The 20122-nt window shown below is 43.2% G+C and overlaps 1 protein-coding gene across 4 annotated transcripts in view; it reads left to right on the forward strand.

The window, feature by feature from the left end:
• LOC311235998 (nucleolar transcription factor 1-like) overlaps positions 1–20122 on the forward strand; it is a 55997-nt gene that overhangs the window by 3591 nt on the left and 32284 nt on the right. Inside the window, exons 1-3 of one of the 4 annotated variants that reach the window (XM_084323560.1) lie at positions 12431–12677; positions 13563–13738; positions 17691–17774. In XM_084323560.1, coding sequence (XP_084179686.1) covers positions 12644–12677; positions 13563–13738; positions 17691–17774 — 294 coding nt within the window. In that variant the 5' untranslated portion in view covers positions 12431–12643. Of the gene's footprint in view, positions 1–12430; positions 12678–13263; positions 13326–13562; positions 13739–17690; positions 17775–20122 lie in introns of those variants that run through there. The other 3 variants (XM_084323561.1, XM_084323562.1, XM_084323563.1) reach the window with 3 other exon arrangements.

The following is a 20122-nucleotide window of genomic DNA, read 5'->3' on the forward strand; positions in this document are numbered from 1 at the left end:
CAGACCGTAGTACAATATATACATACATGAAACACATATAACACTGTACATAACAGAATATTTTAAAACCTGAGCTGACTTCACTGTGTTCTTGCTGAGTAATGTAAGTTAGTACTCAATCCATTGTATATTTTGATAATTGTTTGTTAATCAATCAGGCTCTGTGCAACCCCATTGGGTTTGACTTGAGCAGCCTGTGGTAATTAGTCCAATCAGTCAGAGGCAAAGCTTGTTTAAATACATTTGCCTGTGCACATATTTCTCTAAAACCTGAGCTGACTTCACTGTGTTCTTGCTGAGTAATGTAAGTTAGTACTCAATCCATTGTATATTTTGATAATTGTTTGTTAATCAATCAGGCTCTGTGCAACCCCACTGGGTTTGACTTGAGCAGCCTGTGGTAATTAGTCCAATCAGTCAGAGGCAAAGCTTGTTTAAATACATTTGCCTGTGCACACATTTCTCTAAAACCTGAGCTGACTTCACTGTGTTCTTGCTGAGTAATGTAAGTTAGTACTCAATCCATTGTATATTTTGATAATTGTTTGTTAATCAATCAGGCTCTGTGCAACCCCATTGGGTTTGACTTGAAGCAGCCTGTGGTAATTAGTCCAATCAGTCAGAGGCAAAGCTTGTTTAAATACATTTGCCTGTGCACACATTTCTCTAAAACCTGAGCTGACTTCACTGTGTTCTTGCTGAGTAATGTAAGTTAGTACTCAATCCATTGTATATTTTGATAATTGTTTGTTAATCAATCAGGCTCTGTGCAACCCCATTGGGTTTGACTTGAGCAGCCTGTGCTAATTAGTCCAATCAGTCAGAGACTAGCCCCCTACAGGTGTGGGACAATATTCAATAGGGATTTAAGTGTAGTCTATCGAAGCGCCAGCAGAGCGCCGGCGACCGACTAAGACTTGGAGTTTTCCTGCTGGAGTTAACCGAGGAGGCAACCGAGTGCATCAGAGTATCTACTGCCCCTCACCTGCCCTCCTCTAGCAGGCCACTCCTTTGTACCTGCATTTTCTGGTCTTGCCTTGTTAGCTTGTCAACTTACTCGACCCACTGGTTTTAGCTCATTAGCTAAACCTTCAATCGGCTTCATACACATAGCCTTTAGCAGTTGATCCATAGTACTTCGTATCTTTATTTGTTCCTGCTCTACCTGGTGTAAGCATGGCTATGTGTTCTGTCTGTCCCTCTCTCCTAGAAAGGTTAACTCTGTTAGAGAGTCGTGTCCTTGAACTTGAGTCAGGAAAACAGTCAGCTTTAGACGTCTTGGACACTACAGGCTTTTCTGAGGAGCCTCTAGCGGGGTCTTCTCGTCTGGAGAGTCCCAGACATAGTGCTCAGGACAAGGCCTTTGCGCCCACTACGAAGCGGCAGTGTAACCCCTCGGCCTCGGCCTCAACAGCACCTGCTCCGCAACATGATTTTACACGTGTTGCGGGTTCCGGTCCCAGTACGCAGCCGGTTCCACTGCAACCCCGTCGTTCCGTCCTTGTGATTGGCGACTCCATCACCCGGCATATTTTGCTAGACAAGCCAGCCGAGATCAAATGTTATGGGGGAGCCAGAGCTACCGACATTGAAGCCAACCTGAGATTTCTGGCGAATAGCATAGTCAAGGCAAAAGGTAACCCACGTATCACACCCACTGAAGATAAATTCGACCATATTGTTATACACGTCGGAAATAATGACTGTAGGATGAAAGTCTCTGAGGTCACAAAGATCAACATAGTTAGGCTTTCTGACCTCGCCAGAAAGATGAGTCGGCATCGAGTAATCTTCTCTGGCCCCCTGCCTGTAAACCGGCATGATGATGAGTTTGTGAGTAGGACAGCTTCTCTACACCGATGGCTGGAAAAATACTGTAAAGAACAGGGCTTAGGGTTCGTGGATAATTGGTCCTCTTTCTGGGGGCGCCCTGGCTTGCTGAGAAAGGACGGCGTGCATCCTAACATGCAAGGCGCCTCTCTCTTATCTCGCAATATAGACAAGATTATAGCTTCGGGCTGACAGCCACCCCACAAGCATGCCAGGGTGCAGGCTCTTAGCGAGCCTGCTAGTCATGCTAAACTGATGGACCCTGCCAATCCTTATACCTTTCTTGCTCGGTCCCTCCTCCACCAGGCTCCCCACTCCTCTCTTTCTATCTCTACCCCTAAACCTGTATACCCAATCAAAACTAGAATATCCCGTTACGCTCCGCTTTACCCAGCTCGTCCTTGTGCGATAAACCATGCCAACTTAATTGCGATTAAACCTACCCACATGGCTGAAAACCGCGCTGCTAAGTATACAGAGAGTGTGAAGGTTGGCCTTATCAACATCCGCTCTCTGCCAACCAAAGCTCTTTTGGTAAATGAACTGATAACAGACCATAGTCTCGACCTATTTGGCCTCACTGAGACATGGCTTAAACCTAATGATTTTCTGCCCTTAAACGAGGCCTCACCCCCTAATTTTAGTAGCTCCCACATCGCACGCACCTCCAAGAAAGGAGGCGGAGTTGCTCTAATTTATGACTCTAAGCACAACTTTACATCCGACGCAAACTGTAAGTTTTCCTCGTTTGAGGTGCTCCTGTTGCATCCCTCTCCACCCAACAGAAAGTGTGGCGGTCTGATTCCTACCTCCACTGCATCCTTTGTAATGGCTGTCCTATACCGCCCCCCAGGCCCTTACACCCTCTTCCTAGATGAATTTTCAACTTTCATCTCTGAGCTTGTTATGCGCTCAGATAACATTTTAATTGTTGGTGATTTTAACATTCATTCCAATAAAACTCTAGATCCCCTAAATAAGGCTTTTACCGACATCATTGACTCTGTCGGTCTCATTCAAATCGTTGACCAACCCACTCACAGTGGTGGGAACACCCTTGACCTAGTCCTAGCCCGCGGTCTCACTGTGTCAAATTTGACCGTCTCCCCCTATGTTCCTGCTCTCTCAGACCACTACCTCATCAAATTTCAAATTGATCTGACGGTTTCTCGCCCAGACAGTGTAGAATCCTACATGAGCCGTCGTATTAACGCCTCAACTGTCCCAATTCTAGTTAACTGCCTACCAGATACCCTCTCTCCCTTCCTCTCTTACTCTGGCCCCCTTGATCTCTTTACAGACAAACTTAATGCCGCCCTTCGTAGCACCCTCGACATTGTCGCTCCCCTTAAACCTAAAATTAAACGTGCTCCGCAAAAACTAACTCCCTGGTTTACGGAGGAAACGCGCTCCTTTAAAAAGGCTTGTCGCAAACTTGAACATAAATGGCGTTCGACCAAACTCGAAGTATTCCGCCTCGCCTGGAATGATAGTTTACGTAACTACAAAAAGGCACTCTCACTTGCCAAAACCTCTTATTTTTCCAGGCTCATAAATGAAAACAAAAACAACTCAAAGTTTCTGTTTGACACAGTTGCAAAACTTACGCAGAAACAACCAAGTGCCCTAAACCATGCGTTCTCGGCTAACGAATTCATGACATTTTTTACCAAGAAAATTGACCTCATTAGAGATGAAATTGTTGCTTTACTCAACAATCAGAGTCCCTCCCAACCTTTGACGGGCATTCCCCCTGACTTTGATTCCAGTCATACGCTATGCTGCCTTGAAAACGTCTCACTTAGTGCCCTCTCTAAACTGGTTGGCGCGGCTAAACCTTCAACATGTCTGTTTGACCCTCTCCCAGCAACTCTCATCAAAAAACTCTTCCCAACTCTAGGCCCTGCCCTACTCAATATCTTCAACACCTCTTTGTCTACTGGCGTGGTGCCCCTGGCCTTTAAATCAGCCGTCATTAAACCATTACTTAAAAAACCGAACCTCGACCCTCTAATCTTGAAAAATTACAGACCTATCTCCAATCTCCCATTCCTATCCAAAGTGTTAGAACGGATCGTCGCAACGCAACTTACTGACCATTTATCAAACAATAATCTTAATGAATCATTTCAATCTGGCTTTAGAGCCTTACACTCCACCGAAACGGCGGTTACCAAAGTCACAAATGACTTACTGCTCTCTCTTGACTCAAACCTCACCTCTGTGCTCTTATTGCTTGATCTCAGTGCAGCCTTTGACACTATCGATCACTCGATTCTTCTAGGTCGGCTTGAGAACCATGTTGGCATTCGGGGTCTCGCACTAGCTTGGTTTAAATCCTATTTAACTGATAGAACACACTGCGTGGTCTATAATGATTTAACATCTGAGACCCTCCCAGTGCAATGTGGTGTCCCACAAGGCTCTGTCCTGGGCCCTTTGCTATTTTCGATTTACATGCTACCCCTCGGCGATATCATACGCAAATTTGGCATAAACTTTCATTTTTACGCTGATGACACCCAATTATATATACCTATTAAGCCAAATGATTCCTCCCAACTACAAAACCTTGAGGCCTGCTTGCTTGCCGTCAAAAAATGGATGTCGCAAAACTTTCTACTCCTTAATGCAGATAAAACTGAGATGTTAATTGTTGGCCCCCCAAACCACAGAGGCCTGTTTCAGGACATCTCCCTCAACTTTGATACCTGTCATGTATCCCAGAGCTCCACCATAAAAAACCTCGGAGTCATTTTTGATTCCTCCCTCTCATTTAATGCACATATAAAAAATGTCACCAAAATTGCATTCTTCCATCTTCGTAATATCGCAAAAATACGCCCCATTTTAACTCTGGCTGATGCTGAAACCCTGATTCATGCTTTTGTCTCATCACGTCTGGACTACTGTAATGCACTTTTTTCAGGCTTACCTAATTCAAGCATCAAAAATCTTCAACTCGTGCAAAATGCGGCTGCACGGATACTAACTAGAACTAGAAAATTTGATCACATCACACCAGTTTTGTCCGCCCTACATTGGCTTCCTATCCAAGCCCGCTCTGACTTTAAAGTGCTACTCCTCACCTACAAAATTTTAAATGGGCTTGCACCGCTCTATCTATCTGATCTCATCTCCCGATACTCGCCCGCTCGTGCTCTGCGCTCACAAAATGCGGGGCTTCTATCGACCCCTAGGGTTAAAAAGAAATCCGCCGGCCACAGAGCCTTTGTCTACCGCGCTCCCTACCTGTGGAACAAATTACCTGCCGTCATCAGGGGCGCCTGCTCTGTCGAAGCTTTTAAATCCCTGCTTAAGACTCATCTTTTCTCTCTCTCCTTCAACCTACATTGATCTCACCTGGTCGGGGACTGACCTTTAGATTAATCTGTGTAGTTTAGTTATGGTACAGGGTACTACATGGTACCACTGGGTAGTTTACTATAGGGTAGTTTAGTTAGGGTACAGGGTACTACATGGTACCACAGAGTACTACTTGGTACTGCATGGCATTACAGGGTACTACATGGCTTACATAGCTCTACATGGCACCACAGGGTACTACATGGCACTACAGGGTACTACAGGATACTACGGGGTACTACATGGCACTATGGGGTACTATAGGGTACTACATGGCACTACGGGGTACTACATGGCACTACAGGGTACTACATGTCTGCTCCTTTGCAGCACCACAAACATGGGAACTCTCTAACTCTTCCCCCCCCCCCTCTCACCCCCCCCCCCCCCCCCCCCCTCCCTCCCCCTTCTCTCTGAGTACCCGTCTCCTGGCGCTGACCAAGGTGATGGATGCCTCGGGGTCTTGGCCAAGCTTGTAGTGACTGCTCTGCATGCACCTCCGAGGCATTGGATCAGTTATTCACCGCCGTCTGTCCGTGGTCCTGTCAACTGTTTAACAGACTGTTAACAGATTAACAGTCAACGCGGTTTCATTGCTGGGTTAAGTACTTCTATTCTATTCACATAATACGCTTACTTCATATATCTACTCCATTCACATATATGCCTACCACTTGTATCTATTGCTATGTCCGCCTACTACAATCTCATGAGCTGTCTAACGCCTGTCCCGTCTCCCTGTCTTCCTATGACTTGCTGTCCTGGAGTGTTGACCGGAGTGTTGGACGTCCCGTGACGAAGGCCGGGAGATTGCGACCCCCTCTGCGTGCCCCCCTGTCTTCGGAGGTCTCGTAGTGGTGACCGGAGTGCCGGATGTCCCGCGATGATGTCGGGGAGTTCGCGACCCTCTCTGCGCCACCCCCCTTCCCCCTGTCTCCGGCTGTCCCTGAGCAACGACCGGAGTGTTGAATGTCCCGTGACTAAGACGGGGAGGACGTGACCCTCTTGCGCCGCCCCTGTGCCTCAAATAGATCCGCTATCAACTCTATCTTTAATCTTTCAAAATGTTCAGTTGCTATCGCTATTAGCTCTATCTTTAATTTTTCAAAATGTACAGTTGCTATTGCATGCACTCATCTGTGTTTCACCACACACATGAGTGCATGCTTACCAACTGTCCGTCTGCAACACTACTATCACCGACATCTAAGAAGGGAGATCCCCCCTTGAACGGCCCTTCTAAGGTTTCTCTCCTCCACATTGCCTGTGGAGCTTTTTTTCCCTATTGTTAGGTTTTAGTGAGTTTTTCCTTACCTTCGCGTGGGGTATGTCTGGGAGTGCTTGCATTCTTTCATTTATTTGCATTCATCTAAAAAATGTTTGGACCCTATGGTGTTCTTGTTCTGTTCTTGACTTATTGTTATGTTGTCTTCTTGACTTGTTTAAAGAAGACCTGTACGGCCCATGGGGACATTAACGTGTGTTGTCGGGCCCTATAAATAAATTTGATTTGATTTGATTTATGAGTGGTAACAGTGATTATCAAGTCCAGGTAAGTGCATGGTGCACGTGAGGGGACAGTCAATGAGTCGGTTTAACAGTCTGACTGCTTGGGGGAAAAAGCTGTTCTTAAATCTTTAACTCTTGGCATGTATGGACCGGTATCTCCTCCCTGAGGGAAGGAGCTGAAAGAGGTGATGTGCTGGGTGAGACTGGTCCTTGATGATACACTTGGAGCGGTGGAGGCAGCGGGAGGTGAAGACGGAGGTGATGTTTGATAGAGGAGTCCCGACAATCCTGCCTGCCGCCTTCACCACCCTCTGTAGAGCCTCTTGCTCTGCCTTTGTGCAGCTGGATAACCACACAGACTTCACACAGACTGTCTGTACAATACTGCTGTAGGCCTATAATACTTATGTAAATAAGTAAGGCAATTGAAATATATCTGCAGTACAGCTCAATACACACAATTGTTAAGGGGATGCAGACCAGAGAAAGACTTCCGTCTTGTTTACATCAGGGTCCCCCATTTTCAATTCATCATAAATGTACAGTTCCCTCCCCCTTGTATATATTTACTGTATGTCACAAATGTAACAGTACTGCATGGTCTGCATCCCCTTAACAATTGTGTGTATTGAGCTGTACTGCATTCTGCAATCTGTTAATAAAGTTTTCAATCAATCAATCAATAAATCAATCAATCAATCAATCAATCAATCGGTCACTGTACCCATTCTGCAATCTGTTAATAAAGTTATCAATCAATCAATCAATCAATCAATCGGTCAGGTCACGTGTACCCATTCTACAATCTGTTAATAAAGTTTTCAATCAATCAATCAGGGCCTGTGGTCACGTGTACCCATTCGGCAATCTGTTAATAAAGTTTTCAATCAATCAATCAATCTGTTAATAAAGTTTTCAATCAATCAATCAATCAATCAATGAATCAATGAATCAATCAATCAATCAATCAATCAATCCGCAGTGCAACGTGACCCAAATCATACGGCAATCTGTTAATAAAGTTTTCAATCAATCAATCAATCAATCCCGCAGTGCAACGTGCAACGTGACCCAAAATCACGTCACCATAAAGTTTTCAATCAATCAATCAATCAATCCCGCAGTGCAACGTGCAACGTGACCCAAAATCACGTCACCAAAATCAGCCAATGGAAGCGAGGGGTTGCTATGTGCGGTGCTTGTATGTGCGGGGCTTGTAAGCGCTGGTCTGAAGGTCTGCAGCTGGAAGCATCTCGGCTGGACGGGTATAAGTGGTCTGGACAAGTATAAGTGGTCTGGACAAGTAGTTGCGAATGGGGGGGGGGGGGGGGGGGGCGGGGTTCGTCTCGTTTACATAGGTACAGTATGTTGTGTGCCAGGTTCAAACAGTGCTGTATATGTACAGTTTATTCCTACTCCTATCCAAGCTCCGGGAGGGTCATCAAAGAGAAGTCGGGTCATCAAAGAGAAGTCGCCTATTCTTAGTCCTTGCCCCACAATGGTGGAATTGTCCTAATAAACTAACCTACACTGTAGCACTCACACTTTATGAACATTGTTACTGAGACGAAAGTTAAGTTTACTCTATTATTACTAGATCTGGTATGTCTAGATGTAACACTATGGGTACAAGTTTACTCTATTATTACATGTCTAGATGTAACATTACTGTCTATGTATAATGTACCTATGTAAACGAGACTAGATTAGATTAGATTAGAACGTTAGCACAGGAAGTCAGACCGGAAGACGGTTGCGACACGAAGTAGAAGAACAGCGACCGGATACAGGCGTTTAGTGTGAAATGTATTACATTCTACAACTACCTACAAAAGGTAGAGACTCCAGAGAGAAGATACCGGCAATGTGGGGTTGTTCCCGGAGAGCTCACTCTCGGCCGTGGTTTCTCAGTGTATAATGTATGGTGCTCTCCCTCAACATGCGAGTAGGGTGAGACAACACCATTCTTTAGTCCAAATAATACCCTACTTTATACTATATTATTGTCATTCGTTTAATGTAAAGTCAGTCTTACATTGGCACTGCTTTAACGTTGCATTTACCCATAATCCATTGCTGTATTAGACGTGCCAGTATAACTTTTGTAAAGTAATGAAGCACAAATGTAAAGTTAATCAATACACAATGAAACAATATCTTTATCTATATCACATGTCAAAACTACTTTAATAAAAGAAGATTTCCGTTTTTCATTTATACTCATACTTTTTTTTGTATACTTTTCATAGAATTTCAGTTTATATTACAGCAGTATCAGTTTTTAACATTACAAATAGTGTCTTGACTATACATAATTTTCCTGATGAATTGAAAATGGGGACCCTGATGTAAACAAGACGAAAGTCTTTCTCTGGGCACCGTTCCCCGTACCTGGCTATCTGAGTTAGCCGGATAATTTTCAGCATAGCTTGACTTAAGCCAGACCTTTCCATTCCCCGACGCTCGATTGTCTGAATCACTATAACAACAGATCAAAAAGTTTGAACCTGGTCGAGGGCAGGGTTAAGTTCAGTTAGCTGGATGAACTATGGCCACGCCCCCGCAAAGAAATCCCAGCTCCCTTCCTGAAATATTTCTCAGTCTAGATCCCATTATGCCATTCTGAATTATGTTTTTGTGCTTCGTTTGAAATGTAAAATAATATGTCTGCAGTAACACTGATAATAAATCATATTCAGCCTATGAATTTACTATATAATGCACGTCATATTTATACGGATACGGGCATACGGCGCTCGCGAGTCGCGACACACAGTTATTTTAATAACGGACTAAACGGATCATTGCAAATGTGAATCCCGCTGGGATATTTTTAATGAATGAAACCTATCGGGTGTTTGGCTCTGATTAGTTTAATATTCTTCGCTGTGTATTTGCTTAACGGAGCACCTGGATGCGTTTAATTCAAGCTGAAGCGTCTATGCGCGGATTGTGGATATGAATTATGAGGAATCTGAATCTGTGGAGTATTTAATTGTATCACTGTGACAGTGTCACACGTTATTGTGATATTGTAACTGGGATTAAAATATATGAGGAGATGCGCTGTTTGATGGATTTGATGACGTGACGTGACTTGATAAATTGAATGAGCCTTTGACGTTTTTGATGAATGAATTCGAGAAAATGCATTTATCTTTTCAAGCACTGTTATCTGATGATGAACATGAGGTGTCACTGGTATAAACCAAATGGTAATCAATTCAATGCATGTATGGATTAGGTCCGAAACAGATTAAAACCTGATTAATAGTGTAACTGCAAGCCTCCCTCCAAGCCTCTCTTTGGAAACCATGTATTTATATAGTACATAATACCTAAGCACAGATATCCTCATGATATAATTCGTATCAATTAGATATACTATTTGGGCTTGTTTTTATCGTTATTCTGAAAGAGCTGAACTAATTATTTTCGCTAGCAAGATCTCATTTGATTATTCATTCCATAAGCCTATACTGCCAGCAGGTACGTTTAAAGAAATATAATCTGATTGATTGGGGTAATGAGGGATTTAAAATTAGCCTATAGATTATGCATTTAACTTGTCGGCGAGGCTATGAGCCGTACTGCATTGTACCCATTCTGCAATCTGTTAATAAAGTTTTAAATCAATCAATCAATCAATGCCGTTAGAAAATCAGGATTTCTGCTATCGACACTTGCTGTCTTTTCAGCTGAGGCGGGCGCGCGCAATTATCCTGGGTCTCAAGTCTGGTTCAAATGAACGAGACTGAATCCACCTTCGAGGAACAGGAAAATCCCGGATTCAAACATCGGGTTAATTGAATCTGGATAATGGGACTCTTGATCGACTTAGTTGAACCAGGTACGGGGAATAGGGCCCTGGTCTGCATCCCCTTAACAATTGTGTGTATTGAGCTGTACTGTATTGTACCCATTCTGCAATCTGTTAATAAAGTTTTCAATCAATCAATCAATCAGTCTGACACTATAGACACATGTTAAAAGTCAAAGTCAACTTTGTCATTTTCCAATTTGTGCAAGACATACAGAACAATTCAATGACGTGCCCCCCCTCCCACGGTGTATATAGAAAGAGACAATAAACACAAAAGTAACATAGGACACAATATACAACACACAGGACTATGTACAATATAAACAGTGCCTACAATTAAATTAATGAATTAAATAAGAGGTAAAAGAGAACTTAGTGTAAATATTCTTTAATTTATGTCAACGTTATAAAAATCCTATTGTATTCAACAAATTAATTATGATGCACCACAATGTGCCCTTTCTATCTATTCTAAATATATGGCCTCGCGATTCCATGGCTACGCAGTGCAGACAATATAATATAATATACATACGAGGGGGAGGAGACTACATTGGGAGGGTGCGGGGCGGGGCGAAATATCCAGTTTTTTCAAATCCCAATGTTGACAGCTATGGTGTGGGAAACCGCACAGACTAGCTGTCATGTGATGTGTTTCTGATTTAGTAGAGAGAAGAGCAAAATGATTATCACATGACTCCTTACTGCACAGTCAGGTAAAACGTTTCAAGTATCATCTTTATATTCACTGCTGCGAACACCAGCAACTAGGACAGAGAGACTTCGGCTCAGCTTCTTCCCCCAGGCCATCAGAGTCTTGAACACTGAACTCTCCACACACAAGCACACATGAGCACACACACAACACACACACTGTACACGCTCACACACTAACAGTCACTTTAACATGAACACACAAACACATATGCTGCACACGCTCACACTATGGTCACTTTACACAATGAAAGGTCACTTTAAAAACAAGAACAGGAGTGGTTCTTGTATAGTAAATAGATGGATAGCAAGCTAGCATAAGAACACATAGTATAACTGTAGATTGTATAGTATAGCATTGTATAGTAGTGTACATAAGACCCAGTGCCCCATCCGTAGCTAACAGTGTACTGCACTATCACAGGACCTAGCATGTCTTACCATGCTTTTGAAAAACTCATGTACTCATGTAAATACCTGTATGTCCCTATGCCATAAATGTCATGTATGTTGTGTATGTCATAAATGTCGATATGAATTGAAAATGGGGGACCCTGATGTAAACAAGACAAACGTCTTTCTCTGGTCTGCATCCCCTAAACAATTGTGTGTATTGAGCCGTACTGTATTGTACCCATTCTGCAATCTGTTAAATAAAGTTTTCATTCATTCATTCATTCATTCATTCATTCATTCATTCATTCATTCATTCATTCATTCATTCATTCATACATATGTCTTTACTCTTATGACTTGTATTCTTATTATTGTATTACTTACTGTACTGTGCACAATCGTTGCGGGCAAGACCCCCCCCCCCCCCCCCCCGCATTTCACTGTATACTTGTATGCCGTGACAAATACAACTCTTGACTCTTGACTTGAGACTGAATGGTGCCGATTAAGGTGTAATACTCATTCCAGCCAGAGAGAAGCAGCAATGCGCCAAAGGCGCCTAATCTGCATTCAACTCCTAATAGAAGAAGTAAATGTATCGAATTCCATAGATATCTATATATATCTATGTCGAATTCGACGTACTTGCTTTTGACGTTCAATTAACGTTCGCTAACGTAGAGAAACGTCAGACGTACTTCGAGATACTTCCGTACTTTCCGCCAATCAGCGCGTGTCCTGTCAGCGGCAGAAGTGTCGTGTGGCTGGCGGAAGTTGCCCGTGAGCGGATATCTCCGGGGATGCATCTGGAGGCTACTCGAATTCGATAGTTTGCTTCCTTTCGCCACTCCCGCATTGTGTTGTTGAGAACCATATCTACATTTCTGATAAAAACATTTGTGAAATTATTAGATACCGTAAGCTACTTTTTATATATAATACGTTCATGTCGGTAAAACACGTTGGTTGTGCATGCCTACAACTAGTGTTGCACTTTGAGGAAAGATGAATGAGGGACAAATGGATACCCAACAACCAGGTATGTTTGACTGGTAATAGGTGTATTAAACAAGGTGTATGTGTTAAGAGAAAGGACGCGAGACACGTGTAGACAATGCAAGATGGCATTACTCTCTGCCAACCGGACGTGCCGCCTCTCAACTCCGTCCGTGTGCAAGCACAACAACATAGCAGACTCTTATTCCTTATCAGAACACCACCCATTTAAGTAAAAAAAAAAAAACTCTTAAGCAACAACTTAACAGATATCAACAACTCAAATCTTTGTATCGGTAGTCTAACCCACATTTACAAACCTTACAGTCTGGTCTGGTCTCTCCTCTGGTCTTACAGCTGGTCTCTGACAAGAACAAGTTACAGGTTGAAAAAAACCCTCAGCTCTGAACTAGGCAAAATCTGCATATGGCTCGCTGATGACAAACGATCATTACACATGGGCAAAACAGAGTCCATTCTCTTCGGTTCAAATAACAAACTCAGCAAGACCGACGGCTTCTCAGTTACTGTGGGTGATAATATTGTCACAAGGAAAGATGAAATGACCTACCTGGGCTCCATCCTAGAGGCTAATCTTTCCTGTGACAAAATGGCATACTTATTTTATACGTATCTATTTTTGTCTAGCACAGTCTCTGGAGCGAAACAGAAAGAAGCATTTTGTATAAAAGTTAGTATTCTGTACTTCTGTATGACAACTAATAAAGAAACTTGAAACTTTCCTTATCAGAACAATAGGTATTTAACCAGATAGTAATACTATAATATACTTAATCTTGACCAAATTAACCATTCTATGTTGTCAGCAATTTACCAGTGACCTCAAATATGAAAGAAAAACAATGAAATGTGTGACAGCCTCGGGTCTGAGTGTCTTCTGTCTTTCTGTCCATTGTTTTGACTGCAGTGTGGACTAAAGATGACTTGCTGAAGCTTCTGTGTGCCATGAAAGGGAGCGTTCAACAACGCGATAGATGGTTTGTCTATACCACAGGGCAGCGGAAACTTGACTGGGAGAAGGTGGCTTTTCAGCCGTACTCCTCTGAGGCATGTCAAAAGAAGTGGGAAGAGTTTATGCAAAAGGTGAGCTAAATTTTTCACTTTGATGTAAGGTTTCACATGAATAATAAAGCATCTTAAAAGGAACACGCCAACATTATGGGAAATGCGCTTACCGCCTTCTCCAGAGTCAGACAAGAAGATGGATACGGTACCAATTTCCTCTCTGTGTATTCAATACAAAACTATCTGGCTGCAAGCTAGCCAAGCTTTGGCACAAATTAATGGAAGCGGATAAGGACCACTAGCCTAGCTGTTGGCCAAAAACACCTCTCTTGGAGTTTTAAGGTAAGCTAGTGGTCCATATTGTTGGGGGGTTGTTCGGATATTATAGTTGCAGGGCTTGAATCTATCTTTTTTCCCTCACCACTTCCCCAAATGTGCCGCAAAGCCATATTTGTAACCGTCTCAAGAATATACACATGTATTTTGATATTATTTATAATATGACCATCATCTGGTAATATTCTGATACTCAAGAAAGTGAGGAAAGATTGAAATTGTATTGAGATATTTACTAAAAGGATTTACTCTTATTGTCACACATGGGACAAATGGGAGGGTCCCAAATAAAACATTTTAATGGGACATCGGGACCTTAATTATCAAATGCTGAGTTGTGAGTCCATAAAGCCTCAAAAGCTGAGGAGCTGGTGGTGACTAAAAGTGGTGTGAGTAATTGTTGTGAGATGACAAGCTCACTCTTAAAGATATTACCTGGCTGGGGAAGTTTGACCTGGGTCGGCCACCCAAGTCTAGTCTATGTGAGAAACACTCTGACCTTTGCTGTACCGGGAATCCAGAATTTGGGCTTCTTTTCCCCCGGTAATTGCACACTGGCAAAATTATTATTAAATCATTATTATATATATTTTTTGAAGGGGAACATAATCATAGTTTGTGTGTGTGTTTGATTCAGTATAGGTTTTCAGAATGAAAACAAGTGCATGCTTTTAACATGGATACAGATTGATTGATTGAATGAAAGTTTTATTAACAGATTGCAGAATGGGTACAATACAGTATGGCTCAATACAAAATTTTTTTTTGATCCACTTTTTCTTCCATTTTTCTATTTTTCTCCCATCCCAATTTTCATATCGTCCAATTCAACCCTCCCCTGTCTTCGAACGTTGTTTCTTGCCTCCCACAAGCCGGCTGCAATGTGGACTAAGTCATACATAGCACGAGTCCCCTCCGATACTCGAGGTAACAGCCGTCGCATCTTTTCACCTGCGCGGCTCGATCTTCCAGCGTCGGGGGTCTGGGCTTTGGAGGGGCCCCGCCCCCGTCGCTTCTTGATTCTACTGCGCAGGCGCACCAACCGACCTGTAGGAGTCGCTGTCCACAACGCCCGATCCCCACCCTTCAGTTTCCCTCCCCGTAATACGGCCAATGTGTATTACTGTGGACGACCAGCTAAACTGAAAGCAATGTGGAGAGCGGGGCTCGAACAGGAGGCATCCTGTTCGAGCCTAGTCTCCAGCATTCGTTGCGAGCGCCTTGCCCACTGCGCCACGTAGCCGCCAATACACACAATTGTTAAGGGGATGCAGACCAGAGAAAGACTTTCGTCTTGTTTACATCAGGGTCCCCCATTTTCAATTCATAATGAATTGTAAGTAAGGGTGCAATTTGCTCTGTGCAATCCATTCTTTGTGGATCTAGCGCAGGGGTCAGCAACCTCAAGTCAAGTCAAGAGTTTTAATTGTCACGGCATACAGGTATACAATGAAATGCGGGTGGTCTTGCCCGCAACGATGTGCAATAGAATAGTGGTACAACATATAATAGAATAAAAAAATAAAAAAACAACATTGTGCAGTAAACAGGTAACATGGAGTGACATCTCGGTATCTGTACATAGTTATTTACAGAGCATATGGGACATGCTAGTTAGCTTTGGTAGTGCAATACACTGTTCCTGTTATTCTAATTTAAAGTGTCCTTTCCTTTTGGCCATAAGTGTGCGTGTGTGCGACATGAGTGTGTGCCCGCTCATGTTAAAGTGATAAGTGGCTGCTCGTGTGTGAGCGTGCACAGCGTGCGTGTCGTGTGTGTGTTCATGTGTGCTTGTGTGTGGATAGTTCAATGTTCTGAGCACTCAATGTTCATTGTTCAGGGCTCTGATGGCCTGGGGGAAGAAGCTGAGCCTAAGCCGCTCTGTCCTAGTAGCTGGGGTTCGCAGGCGTCTGCCTGACCTCAGCAGCTGGAACAGGCTGTTATTGGGGTGGTGAGGGTCTTTCATTATCCTGCAGGCTCTGGATTTGCACCTCTTGTTGTATAGAACCTGCAGGGCAATACCCGTGGTACGCTCGGCTGAGCGCACCACTCTCTGTAGGGCCTTCTTGTCCTGTGCCGTGCTGTTTCCATATCAGGCAGTGATGTTTCCGGTCAGGATGCTCTCTACAGCTCCTGAGTAGAAGGACTGGAGTATCTTCCCCGATACTCTGAACTTCCTTAACCTTTTTGACATGGAGTGCCTGTTTGAAATATAGTTGTAACTAGTGTGCCTCAACAATATTCCATGCATCGTACAATTTTTTTCTCATAATCAGGTCTTTTTAATGATAATTTTTACATTATTACATCATTATTGTTGTTATTATTAACAATATTATTATGATGGTTGTATCAACCCTAAATCTGAGTTGGGGGGGGGGATGCAATGCAGACAAACAGCTGCATACAGTGCGACCATTTCACTCACATTTGCCCATTCATTTTTGGACACATCACACACCATCGGTGTGTGTACTGTATGTGTGCTGTCATAGCTCCACCTACAGGCCTAATGGAGAACACCAGGAGAACACCAGGATGTGAATGTGAGGTATATCGTGTAAATAAGTTTTGATTGATCGCAAGACTACACCGAAAAAAAAAAAAAAATAAGTTACCAGAACTTAAAAAAATTGAGTTCAGTGGGGCGGCTAAGTGGCGTAGTGGGCAAGGCGCTTGCCACGAATGCAGAGACGCTGGGCTCGCCTGTTTGAGCCCAGCGCTCCACATTGCTTTCAGTTTAGCTGGTCGTTCATACTAATACACATGGGCCGTATTAGGGGGTGGGAAACTGATGGGTGGGGATCGGGCGTTGTGGACAGCGACTCCTACAGGTCGGTTGGTGCGCCTGCGCAGTAGAATCGGGAAGTGTCGGGGGCAGCGTGAGCCTCCCACGCGTTACTCCTCGCCACTGAGAGATCGAGCTGCGCAGGTGAAAAGATGCGACTGCTGTTACCTCAAGTACCGGAGGCGACTTGTGCTATGTATGACTTAGTCCACATTGCAGCCGGCTTGTGGGAGGCAAGAAACAGCGTTCGTGACAGGGGAGGGTTGAATTGGATGATACGAAATTGGGATGGGAGAAAAATATAGAAAATGGGAGAAAAAGTGGATAAAAAAAAAAGATTGAGTTCAGTTACTGTGCATTAAGGTTTTCAGTTTTAACAGAAAAATAAGTACACAAACACATTATTTCAACCTAATAAAACTATGTTTATTGTCATTGTTTTAAGAACACAAGTTGACTTGGTAATACTCACATTTTGAGTAAAAAAAAATGGCTTTTAACATGTGCAATGTTCAATGAAATAGAAAAATAAATTATAAAATGTGTTGATTAATCCCACTGGTCACAATGGTGACCGTAATAATGTTTTTGTTACAAGGCTCTGCAAATGTTACTGAATGATGTAGCAATGTATTTCCAGCTAAATTTAAATAATAAACAAATAAAGGGTCTCAATTAAATATGTGGTAGTAAAAAGAACCTGTGGGAGGATTTCAACAAGATAAATGCGACAACAGTGCAAAATATTTCACTATAATATTTCAAAAAAAATAAATGCAGGCACGCGTGCCTAGGGTTGCCTACACATGATCTAGCGCATAGTTGTTGCAGGTTTATATACTACTGTTGCACTGAAGAAACCGGCTTCTACGAGTTATAGTGTAACTTGTTGTGTTTCTTGTTCAGATGCGTAAGATGCGTACCCTTACAGAGCTCCTTGATGAGGCTGAATCTGCCATTGAAAACCCTTTTGAGGGCAGAAACCGCAAGGTGAGTGTAAAGCTTGTTTTGAAGTTATTTGTTGTGTATAAGGTTGGTCTGTATGGGACTGGAAGATTAGGGCTATCAAATGGATGATTAAGAAGTCTGCGATGTGATATGCAATGCATTGCATTGTGCACCTCAACCATAACAAATTACTGCACTTGGCTCTTGCAGACAACACACAAACAGGATTGGTAGCCAGGCACCATTTAAATAAAAAGTCCATTATTCTCTTTATCGATTGGTTTGGTCTTAGTTGACCTAGACTTTGTTTGTCGATTAGTTTATTTGTATGCTTTCTCCGTGCTGAATGAGGTATTTTCCCCCAAAACGGCAAGAACTCAATTTAAATGTATCCAATGGAGTTTTTGACCACTAGTTGCTGAAATTGACGCTATAGAGCAGGGGTTCCCAAACTTTTCAGGCCGCGACCCCGAAATAACAGCCGTGACCCCCACTAATTTTTTTTTTAATAAATGGAAATGTATGGTTGAAACATGCACACGTTCAAACGCACACACACTAATAAGCATTGGAGGCTTTTAACCAGGGCCGGACTGGGGAAATCATTCAGGCCAGGAAATGTAGTGCAAAATATAGCCCCAGTCCGGCCACTTTTTAAGCAGGGGGTCTGGGGGTCCCCCACCAGGAAATTTATTGTTACAAAGACTTAATTTCCTGCATTCTGGTGCAGGAATTTTTTTATTTGTACCCTTTAACACTTTGACTGCCGGGAAACGCTGTACAGCGTCATTCCCGGCCATGCTCAAGTTGCCGGAGGAGCGTCCTTATATCAATATTTCAAAAATCTGCGATCGGATTCATATTTCCCCTCCGCTGGCCTGAGATCCACCAGGGCCCCGTTCCCCGTACCTGGATAACTGAGTTAGCCGGATAACTTTCGGTTAAGTCTGACTTAAGCCGGACTTTCCGGCTCCCCGTACCTGGATTGTCCAAATCACCATGACAACAGATCCAAAAGTTTGAGCCTGGTCGAAAGCAGGGTTTAAGTTCAAGTTAGCCGGATGAAGCACAGCCACGCCCCCGCAAAGAAAGTGACAGCGCGTTTCCTGAAATTATTCCCACAGTCTAGGATCTGCTTTATACCATTCTGAATTACGTTTTTGTGCTCCATTCTTCCAGAGGGGGCTTTTGAAATGTAAAATAGACCCAAAATGCTGATACTAAATTCACTTTGTCCTAAATAATGCACGTTATATATACCGTGGCGCTCGCTCGGTGCGATGTACACATTATGTGGTTATTCTAACAACGCGCAGCATTGCAAATGTGAATCCCGCGGGGATATTTTTAATGATTGAAACCTATCGCTCGTTTGGCTCTGATTCCTTTCATATTCTCCGCTGTGGATGTTTAATGGAGCGCCTGGATTGTGTTTCATTCAAGCATAAAATTGAAGTGTCTATGCGTGGATTGTGGATCTTGTCTCGTTCATTAATGTATAAACAATGAATTTATCCCATCTGGCACAGTGGCTCAGCGGTAGTGCTCAATCCTGGCAACCCAGCGACCGTGTTCGAAACCCCGTGTTTCCAATATAATTTTTTTGAATATAATATTAATGATTATACGCCAAAGTAGCCTAGTTTCAAGTTAAAATATTATAAATCTACATGCATTGAGGATGTCATTCTTTATATAGCTCTCAACGTGCACCAAATTGAATTATTCCTACATCGCAAAAGGAAGGGGGAGACTAGGTTTCGAACCCCGGTCGTCTGCGTGAAAGTCAAAAGAAGAACCTGTTACACCACAGTGGAGATAAGTAAAAGATCGACTATACATCAATCAATGGGAAGAGAGCCGTATCGTTATTTTGTATAACAGTTTAACTAATTATTTTCGCTAGCAAGATCTCATTTGATTATTCAATCCAGCAGGCAAGTTTAAAGAAATATAATCTGATTGATTGAGGTAATGAGGGACTTAAAATTTGCCTATAGATAACGCATCTAACTTGTCGGCGAGGCGATTGAGCCGTACTGCAATATGTTACTAAAGTTTTAAATCAATTAATCAATCAATGCCGCTAGAGAATCAGGATCTCTGCTCTCGACACTTGCTGCCTTCTCGGCTGAGGCGGGCACGCGCACTTATCCTGGGTCTCAAGTCTGGCTTGAGTTAACGAGACTGAATCCACCTTCGAGGAACAGGAAAATCCCGGCTTCAAACATCGGGTTAACTGAATCTGGATAATGACATCTTGATCGACTTAGTTGAACCACGTACGGGGAACGGGGCCCAGGAGGACCCACTGAGCTCTCTGGCGGTTCAGGAGCGCCATCTGGTGGCCGATCAGCGCAATCGCCAAACAGGAAGTGCTATGGAGGTTG

This window comes from Notolepis coatsorum (assembly GCF_963971535.1).
Source record: "Notolepis coatsorum genome assembly, chromosome: 10".
In the NCBI taxonomy this organism is placed as follows: Eukaryota; Metazoa; Chordata; class Actinopteri; order Aulopiformes; family Paralepididae; genus Notolepis; species Notolepis coatsorum.